Genomic DNA, 10326 nt, shown 5'->3' with positions numbered 1-10326 from the left:
TCAACGAAACTCAAAACTTTTGCTCTGCAGAGACACTGTTAAAAGGATGAAAAGAAAAGATAAAAACTGGGAGAAAATATTTGCAAATTACACAGCTGGCCAAGGACTTCTATCCAAAATATGTAAAGAACATGCTAAATCTACTGGACTTAAACACAATAATTAACAATCGATGTAACTTTAAAAACGGGCTCCACCAAAGAGGACACACGGGTAGATGGTGGGTTAAGTGCACGGAAAGCCGTTCCGCATCATTGCAGGGAAGCACAAATGACAGCACCCCATGCCCGTGGGCGGCTGAGAAAGCTGAGCGCCCACCTGCCCCTCGGAACGAAAACCGCGCGGCCCCTCGGGAAGCAGTGCAGCCGTTTCCTCCCATAGAACCCAGCGCTCACACTCATCAGCACTGACCCTGAGGCAGGGGCTGCAAACCTTTTTGAAAGGGTTGGACAGCAAAGATTTTAGGCGCTGAGGTCGCCTGGCCCCTGCTGCACGTGTGCCGAAGCACATGAGTAAGGGCGGTGCTGCGTGCCAATAAAACTTTATTGACAAAAACAGGTGGTGGCAGGGATTTGGCCCCTGTGACCTCAGGCTATAGTTTGCCAACGCCTGCCCTGGAAAACGAAAACTTCTGTTTACACAAACACCCATACACAAAGATTTACAGCAGCCGCCAGGGCTTCCAGCAGGACTGCAGACCCCACGTGAGCCCAGAGCTCTGCCTCGGTCGCTGCGGAGCTGGAGCATCTAGCACGGCGCCTGGCACACAGGAGGCGCTCAACAAACACCTGTTTGTTGAGGACTTTCATTAGAGCTGTTTTGCACTCCTTACAAACGCAGGTCTTCCCTGGAAGCAGAAAGGCTGAAGGGCCTTAAACACCACCACCCCCTGCCTGCCCCTCCACCATAGCCCCGTCTGTCCTCTGCTCACCCACGGTCCCCACTCTGCCCACAAACTCTTAGCCCTGAAAAGAAGAAACAAAACCCAGATGCGCCTCTCTGGGCTCACAGTGCAGCTAGAAACCACCACACAGACACTCCGGGGACGACAGATGGCTTCAGCGCTTAGAACGAGTCCATTCTTAGGCTGAAGTCCGTTGTGAAAAAAGGACTACGCCTGACAGCCATCTCGGTACAGACGCGACACCTGGGCAGGTGAGACCACGCCCAGAACAGACCCCTGGACCCACGGGAGGAGGAAGAGGCAAGAGTCCCGTGCTCGGAGTTTAAGGATCACCTGACAACGTGGGGTTTCAACAGGTAAGCATGCCGGGTGACCCGGGAACACGCGCGTGACCTCCAGGTGACGAGGATGCCATTGGCGTAGAGGAGCAGGACCCAGTGGGGCACCACGCTCGGGGACGGGGCCCAGGGCCGGCAGGACCCACTGGGGCACCATGCCCGGGGACGGGGCCCAGGGCCGGCAGGAGACCGCTGGTCACTGACAGCGCCGGGGCTCCCCCAGGCCACGGCCCGAGCGCGGGCAGGTCAGGCCCAGGACGAAGCACGGGAGGCCCGTCTGCCTTTGTTCTGGGCCAGGACGGAGAAAATGAACAGAGACCGGGTGATGGGGCCATACCGGGGGCAGAGCTCCTGGAGAAAGAGCTGGAGCCCATGCGGCGTGGCCCTGCTCCTTTTATTTCATTTTCAATCTTGAGAGAAAGACGAGCCAACATTATGGAAACAAATCGCAGTGAGACTCCCGACACCCCTAAAAGCGAGAGGGGAAGCGGGCAGTGACCAGGCAGAGGCCAGCCTGCGGGGCCCCAGCGCGGTCTGGGGACGGGGTTGCTGCTTCCGTCAAGGGGAGGCGTCAGGTGTCAGCGGTCGGCCGGCAGGCGCTCCGTCATTATTCACGGGTGTTCGCCTCAGGGGAGAGCGATGCCGGTTCTCCCAGACGGGGCTCCGCCTGGAAAGCCAACGCCCGCCACACGGCTGCCGGCGGCGGGGAACCTGCCCAAGGACGGCCTGGCGGGTCAGAGCAGTATGTGGTACTTCAGTGCCCGGGGCACCCTGTTGATGACCAGCCTCCCGTCGTAGCTCAGGGAGGCGAAGAGCCAGGGGTCGGCGGAGGACCAGTCCACGGCGTACACGCTGTCCTCGTGCTCCTCGTAGGTGGCGATGACGCTGTCCTGCGGAGGCTCCTGGCTCCTGCAAGGCACCAGAGACACGCGTGCGTGAGCGAGGCGGGCGCCCGGCCCGGCGGTGGCAGCAGGCCTGGTCTCTCACCTGCGCGATGGGCGGTTCCCAGGAGCCGAGGGGCCGACGGGGGCGCCCCCGCAGGAGCCCAGCGCTGTCCTGTCCCCAGCCGTGGCCCCGGGGCTCGTGGGGAGCCCCTACCGCCTGACGCCTCCCTCCTCGGCTCTGGAGCAGGACGTGCTCCGGCTCGGGGGACAGTGGCTGGGGAACGCTCACGGGGCTAAGCGGACAGCGGCCAAAGCTCCCGTGACGTCTGCCAGAGGGACCTGGGGACCGGCCAGCACAGCCCCTGGGGTGGGCGTGGGGAGCCCTGCTCAGGACGAGGGTGAGGAGCTGGAAGGCCGGCAGGTCCTGGCCTGGGCTGTGACATCTCCCGGCACCCCGTTCAAACGGGAGTCACTCGCCCCTTCCCTGGGACGCCTGTCCGGGCGGTGCTCACGTGCACGGCCCTGCGTGGGAGCTCGTGGAGCCGGGCCGCCCGCCTGGGCCTCCGAGATCACAGGCCTGCCATGCGCCGGGCTGCTTCTCCATCCAGCAGGGCCTCCTCGGCACTTTTCTCCCCATTTCGTGACTCCCTCTACCGGAGGAGCTCTCAGCAATCTGGGACTCTTCCCAGGAGACACCCCGCCCCACGTGCCCCCGGCTCGGACCCTCACGCATCCCACGGCCCGACCCTCCCAGGACGCCAGCCTGCGGTGGTCAGTGAGCAGCCGGGCACACACACCGCGTGCAAGCCCTCAGGGGACTCCCATTCTCCTGAGCTCACTGAGACATGGGGACCAACCCCGGGAGCAGGCCCGCGGGAAACCGTGGAGGCACCTCGCGCCAGTGCCGTTGCCCGGCACGCCTGCCGGCCACACGCGCCTTCCTTCCTAGTGAGCTTCTCTGAAGCCGCCCGCGTGCAGGCAGGACCCCTGGATTAACACACGGGGCCAACGAAGGGGCCACCAGCTCTGTCCCCTGTACAGACGGGGCTCGGACGCCTGCGTGGCCGTGAGAAGCGAGGACAGTAGAAAACACCCAAGCCCTGCACGTGGCAGGTCGCCGGACTGAAGCCGCTGCAACTGTATCTAAATACCGAGTTTGAACAGAAAAATGATTCGTCAAGAGAGACAGGCGGTAGACTGTCACCAGCCAGCTTCTCACACAGGAATTCTAGGCTCAACTCAGGTGGGCAGAGGAAGAAGTCAGACAGCAGAACAGTGTGAAGAGTCTCCGAACAGAACGACAAACCCCTCTCGTATTTTACGGCTCAGACCGCTCGGCTCGACAGGGTTTTATCCCAGAACCTCCCCCCAACCCCGGAGGCGGGAGACTCGACTCCACGGTAGTGGCTGAGTCACAGCAGGAAGCAGCCGCCACACACGGAGGTGCATCTGCTCCAGGAACAAGACGTGTCTCCTTTACACCCACGTTGCTGACAAAGGACACGGGCTCACCCCGCCCCCGCTGCCCTGGACCAGGCCGCCCTGTGTGAGCCCCGAAGCCCAGGACCCCACAAGTCTCGGGGCGCGACCCCACTGTGAAGAGAGAGCCCCTGAGCAGAGCAGTTAGGATTGGAGGGAGCGTGGAAAACACTCAGCCGAGACGGTGAGGCTGTGGGCACAGGCCGCGAGGTTTCCCGCACGGCGCCCAGCGTCTCGGGGGAAGCAGTGCGGGGGCGCCGGGCCGGGTCTGGGCCCGAGGTCCCCGCCTTGACACCTGCCAGCGAGGGTGGCCAGTCCACGAGCCGATCCAGGACGGCACGGCGAGGAGGGACGCCCGCCACTGCCTCTCCCACAGGGCGTCACGAGGGCCGGCGGAGGTCACTTCTCACTCCCCAGGGCTGCAGACGGGCCACGGTCCTCACAACCTCACGTGTGACGCTCAGTAAGAATGTGGACAGAGACGCGTTTTAGAGGCCACAGCGGACGGCGCGGCTGCCCTACCCGACTCCACGGCCCGCAGCCCGCACCTGCCGGGTGGACACGCCCGACACCAGCCACAGGGACCGAGCCGCGCCCACGCACCGAGGGCCGCCCGCACCGGGAGCGCTTACTTCTCCTCCGGACGGCGCTCCTCCTGGTCACTCAGGTCGTCGTCGTCCACCAGGTGGCCGAAGGGCTCGGAGGAGATGGACGCCATGTTGGAAAGGACGACCCTGCCGTCGCTGCTGCCCGTGAGGACCAGCTGGTCGTGGGAGTGGTTGTAGCGGACGCTCCACACCCTGCGGGGACAGGGAGGCCGGGTCCCAGCCGCTCGTCTGTCCCTGGGCGGCCTCCAGCAGGGGCAGGCTCGTGGCACGGCTCTGACACCCTAAAAATCCCGACTAACGGAGACCAAATGGTAGCACAGACCCCGGGGGGAGGTTTACCACTCAGGAGCCACACAGGCTTTCCCGAATTCTACAGGCAAAGACTGCCCAAGAGGCAAAATACGGACTAGAGAGAACCTGTGACATAGGTCAAACCCCAGGGCAGCCTCCCAAGGGCTGCTCTCTGGTCGGGTCACTAGGCCCAGCTTCCTTCTGACCCACAGGCCCAGGAGCTTGCTGAGCTGGGCCGCCCACCAGCAGACCCAGGGCACAGCGGAGAGCCGGACTGCCGCTCGGGGCCAGGGGACGGAGCTTCTCCCCGGACCGCAGGAATTACAGCCACTCACTGAAGCTGTCCAAACCATACTCCAGCATTCAGGTGGTAAGTACACACATACACACACAGATATGCACATGCACCCAAGTACACACACACACAGGCATACACACCCATACGCATGCACAAAGAAGCGTGCATACACACACCAGTACACACGAACATGCACACGTACACAAGCACACGCATGGAGACAAGCACACACACACATACACACAAGCACACACAAGCATGTACACACAACACGCTTTATTTGAATGAAAACTGGCTCAGACTACGCACGATTTTCTGTGACTTGATCTCTTTCACTTAGCAAGAAGTAGCCAGCACATGGTATGTACATAAAAACAACGTCTCCAGGAGAATGGCCAGTCCTGGGCACTCTGCAATGTCCCTACACACAGCCCTCTGAGAGCAGCGTCCCCGCTGCAATGACGCCACTGGACGGACTTCACCAATCCCCTGCTGCCAGGCGCTGGGCAGTTCCCAGCCTCCCTGCACCGTGCACAAGGCCACGTGAATGTCTGTGCACGTTCACGTTTGCCTAGTTGAACCGGCGCTATTTCAAGAGAAAACAGAATCTAGTGTTTTTCTTCTTTTCCTATGTTTACGAATCACAAACATTCAGATTTGGAATTAAGTGTTTCTTTAGGAAAAATAAAACGGGGTTGATTGAATGATTCACAGCAGCACAAACTAAGCTGGCTTGTGCCTTTCCAAACGGTGAAGTAATGAGCAAAATACATTGCCTAAGCCCCTCCCCCAAGCGGCCCGCCAGGAACGCACCAATGGGAGTGCTCCTCCAGCGTCTTGACGGGCTCGGTGACGTTGCGGGTGTCCCAGAACTTCACCCTGCAGTCGTCCCCGCAGCTGGCCAGGTAGTACTGCTTGTTGGGGTTGAAATCCAGGTCCCGCACCAGCTGGCCGTGTGCGCTCTCAATGCAGTAGATTTGGCTGTGCAGGGGCGAGGCGGGTGGGCACAGGTAAGAGGTGGGACGAGGGAAGCCAGCGACTGCCCCTGCACCTTCTCCCGGCCCCCATCCAGCGCAGGCTCCGGGCGGGGCGCTCCTGTGCGCAGGCCACGCCTGCGACCCTGCAGAAGGGTGGCTGGTCGGCGGCTCTCAGCGGTGTGACCTGGAATCTTGCGGGTGAGAGCGATCCGGAGGGATGAGACTGCCACAGAGAAGCAGAGACAGACTCCGGACAGAAAGGCTGACCAACGTCTGGAAGGACGCAGCGAGACAGGAGAAGGAAAAGGGAGGGGGGTGGAACGTGGAATACAGCGCTGGTGGTGTCGGGAGATAGAGACAAGGAAGGAAAAGTTGGGAAAGCTATAGAAACACCGAAGGAAACGGTGCTCGTCACGGCTGGGCCTGGGCCTCATCCTCGCACACAACCCGGCTGCCGACACTGGGCGGGGGCGGGGGCGGGCGCGGGGGCCGAATCGGCCACACCGCTGTTCAGAGCCCACGCGTGCCCGTACATGTGCGTGCTTGCACGTGTGTACACAATGCACAAGCATGCACACACCGGCCATACACACATGCACACGCATGGGTACCTGTGCCCACACGTGCACGTGTACACACCCACACGTGTGTGCACCAGTGTGCACAGAGGTGCGGGCACACATGCACGCACAGACCTAACTGAAGCCCCACCATCCACCTCCAGGCTGCTCCTTGCAGGGTGTGGAATCAGAATATTCCATCTCCTACAGCGACCCCCTCTGATATCACAAACGCAAACCAGAGGTGCAGGTCACCTGAGGCAGGACAGTGGCTTCAGACGAAGAGCTTGTGTCCCAGCAGGATGGACAGGGGCCCCCGCCAGGCCCACAGTCGGCCCCGCGAGACACCCCGTCCACTCTGCCCTCTCCACTTCCTCCCTCGGCTGTGACTTCACCTCTCCTGCAAACACTGGACCTCGTGCTCTGCACGGCTCCCGTTGGGACTGCTCCCGTAACCAGCTCCCTCGCCTGGCACCGAGGTCTCCACAGTCCCATCTCACGCCAGATGACCTCAGTCCTTTTCATCTTTTCTCCCACGTTGGGTTTTCTGGCCCCAAACCACTTTTAAATCTTGAACCGGTTTTTACATCCTGAACCTTCCCAGTAGCCTAATATTTTTTCCTAAAATAAGATACCCGAACCTTAAGATCTTCCGAGTGAAACAGAGAAATGAATAAAATTAAGCCCGGCGAGGTCCTAGGGAGCTGGGGGGAGTCACACAGGCACAGAGTATCGACTCAGGCTTTCCTGGGGCTCTGGGGGCGGCGATCTGAATACAAAAGCACAGTACGTTCCAGAAGCAGCAATGAAAGCACCAACACCCAGGCTGTTTGCAGAAGAGACACAAGGCCCAGGAGAAGAGCCCGCGGGTCGCCTGTTGCCCATCCCCCCAGGGACGGCAGGCAAGGGGGCAGCAGGGCACTGCCTCCCAGGGCCCCTCCTGCCCCCTGGCTTTGGGGTCTGTAATGTCAGTCTTCAAGGTTCTCGTCTAGATACCGAAATCTTCACATCCTTCAAAGAACCATGAAAACGGGAAAAGATAGCCCCAGGCCCTGGAGGAATGGATTCCAGTCCCACATCCAAGCCCACAGCTTTCAGCTTCTGATAGGAAACCCAACAAACCACACCCCTCCGCCACAGACAGACAGACACACACACACATACACACGCACGCACGCCAAATACTGATTACCCCCTGCGCTTTCAGAGGGGCCGTGGACCTAGATTTAAAGCTGGGCCCCCGCCCTCGAAGGCAACATGAGCTATTTCACAACATCCGTCTTTGCAGCTTAGTGATAAATTACGGTGTGCTGAGGGGATAAACTGTATCTTAAAAAAGACTGCAGGGCCCTGTTGCCATGACAACAGTGTGCACACCGCCACTCCTTCGCCGTCAACGCCACACCTGGCACAGAAAAGCGGCTCTCCTGTGTCCCATTAGAAGCGCTAGCCGTGTGTATAATGACTTAAATGACAAACTATGATTACCCCATGGGTGTGCATCTTGAAGATGCAGAGATGGTCAAGCTCCACATGCTTAACCAGGGGACGGCAGCCCTCACCTTGTGGTCGCCGACCATGGAGACCGAGAGGCTGCGGTCACCACCTCAGGCCTGAGCTGCTACAAAAGCCTGACCTTGATCTCCACCGGAGACCACCGCTGCCGCCGAAGGGCACCCACAGGAACAAGACCACCGGGGCGGGGCGCAGACCCACAGCACGGGTGCACTCAAGATGGGGCGGAGAAAGAGGACGAGGCGTACGACTTTCCACAATACCGAGGCCAACACAGACAAGCCACGTGGCCTCAGCGCACGAGCCCCGGTGGATGGGCGTGGGGGGCAAGGAGGGGAGGGGCCTTCGGGGCGTGTCCCGGGCCCGGGCCGTCACTGACCTCATGGTCCGCGTGTCCCACCCTCGGACAGCCGTGTCGTTCGCCGTGGCCGCCTGGGTGCAGTTGTGATGCGGGCTCCACCGCCCCGTCGTGAACTTCAGCTGTCCCTTCCCTTCCAGGGACGCCGAACCGGCCAGCTGCAAATTGGGCGACGTTTTCAAAGGAAGAAGAAAACACAAGTAATTTGAACTCTATTCAGAGCATTTAAGAGGATATCTTGTACAGGCTATCGCTGAAGATAATTACTGAAAATAATTAGGAAGCTCTGTCTTTGTTTCCTTCCCTTAGAAGGCAAGAATGCTTGAATCTTATTTGGAAAAAAAATATATAAAACTGAACGCAGCAAAAAATAGAAGGCACATTAATAGAGCCTCTATTAGACAGGACTGGCCAGTGTGGGATTAGGGAGAATCTGCTCGAACCTTAAGACAACACACGCAGCAGCTCCAACATCTGGCTTCCTCCAACAACAAGGGCGAGGCCAGCCGGTCCGCACGGCCCGCCCCGGGTGGAGAAGGACAAATGGCTGCGACCCACCCGGATGTGTGCTCAGACGCGTGCCCTCCCCTCCCTGCCGCGAGGATCTCGGCGTCCGTTACTCGGGGGTTAACTAAACGCCAGCAGGTAACGAACGGCGGAGACCCTTGAGACCACCAGCACAGTTGAGGCCGGGCCCTGGTGTGAGCCTGGGAGAAGGGCCCCTCCGCCCCCGACCCCACTGCCCCACCGGCCCTCCCGCGTGCCACCTGCGATCTGATGCACAAAGGCCTATCACGCGGTGGCGTCTGAAGGTAGGAGGGCTCCGGGCTCGTCTGTGGTCCTCAGGTCACTCGACCCTCCGTGATTCACTTCACTTTACCCTGAACACCAGCCTCGCCCTGCGGACCCTCTGAGAGGGACCCGGGCACGGCCGCGGCTCAGGCCACCTGGGCAGAACCAGGCCTGAGCTAGCCTGGCGGAGAGGGCCACGTCTGGGACCCAAACCCAGGGCCGTCCCAACGCCTCCCCTCCAGGCCAGCACCCTCACGGCCACCCACGGAGCGTCCACACCCAACACCCCACGAGCGGGCCCCACGGGGGACCCCACTGACCCTCAGACTCACCCCCAACCTCCCGAAGGACGTGGACCGGCTCAGCCGGGTGGGGAGCCCGCCGGGAGGGGTCAGCACGGGCCGAGGGGCTGGGGGCGGCGGAGGGGCTGCTCCTCTGATGACAGGCAGGGGCCCCACCCCTTTCCCCTGCATCAGGGGCCACGGCTTCTCCTTCTCTCGTCATCTGAGCAGCAGAGGCAAGTCAGCCCAGGAGCAGGGGTGCCGTCGCCTTCAGGGGCACGTGGGGGGCACAGAGCGTGGACAGGTCACAGGGAGGAGGCCCGGCCCCCAGGCAGGACGCAGAGGGGACCACATGGCGCGGCCACTGCAGAGCCACGGAGGAGAAAGGGACGGTGGCAGGAGCCTCATGACGCAGGACCTGGACTCTCAACCACAAGGGAGGGCCCGTGAGAGCCGGTGTGGGCAGAGGGCATCTTGGCCCTGCCCGCAGCAGTGACAGGCACAGCCTCCCAAGGAGGGGCGGCGGCACAGAGCCCCAGACCCTGAAATGGGCCTAAAGCGAGCATCAGACACACAGGGGGAGCTTTTCCACTCTGGGCTTTGGCTTTTCCAGCTGTGGCTGGACGTTTAACATCCACATTGACAGCACCAACCGAGAAACAGTTCTATGGCCTCTCCTTTAGGAAAAAAAAACTAGCCAAAAGAAACATGTACAGGTGCCATTTCAGTTTTCTGAAGACTAGTTTAGTAAGATCAACACAATCAGGTACATAAAACGGTTGAGTATACAACTCAGCCATAAAAGAGTGAAATTCTGCCTTTTGCAGCAACATGGATGGTCTTGGGGGGTATCATGCAGACAGAGAAAGACAAATACTACATGATATCACTTATATGTGGAATCTAAAAAATACAGCAAACGAGTGACTATAACAAAAAAGAAGCAGACTCACGGGTATAGAGAACAAACTAGGGGTTACCAGTGGGGAGAGGGAAGGGGAGCGACAATATAGGGGTAGGGGATTAAGAGGTACAGACTAT

The 10326-nt window shown here is 60.2% G+C and overlaps 1 protein-coding gene across 2 annotated transcripts in view; it reads right to left on the bottom strand.

The window, feature by feature from the left end:
• Positions 1 to 1453: 1453 nt before the first annotated feature.
• Positions 1454 to 10326, bottom strand: part of EIPR1 (EARP complex and GARP complex interacting protein 1) — an 89310-nt gene continuing 80437 nt past the window's right edge. The window contains exons 6-9 of one of the 2 annotated variants that reach the window (XM_036873760.1): positions 8234 to 8370; positions 5616 to 5783; positions 4238 to 4405; positions 1454 to 2151 (exon numbers count right to left, since the gene is read on the bottom strand). In XM_036873760.1, the coding sequence (XP_036729655.1) occupies positions 1977 to 2151; positions 4238 to 4405; positions 5616 to 5783; positions 8234 to 8370 (648 nt within the window). In that variant the 3' untranslated portion in view covers positions 1454 to 1976. The remainder of the gene's footprint in view (positions 2152 to 4237; positions 4406 to 5615; positions 5784 to 8233; positions 8371 to 10326) is intronic. The other variant, XM_036873761.1, reaches the window with a different exon arrangement.

The sequence above is a fragment of the Balaenoptera musculus genome, chromosome 13 (genome assembly GCF_009873245.2).
Source record: "Balaenoptera musculus isolate JJ_BM4_2016_0621 chromosome 13, mBalMus1.pri.v3, whole genome shotgun sequence".
Taxonomy (NCBI): Eukaryota; Metazoa; Chordata; class Mammalia; order Artiodactyla; family Balaenopteridae; genus Balaenoptera; species Balaenoptera musculus.
The sequence above is the reverse complement of the archived record's forward strand: the minus strand, read 5'-3'. Positions and strand labels throughout refer to the sequence as shown.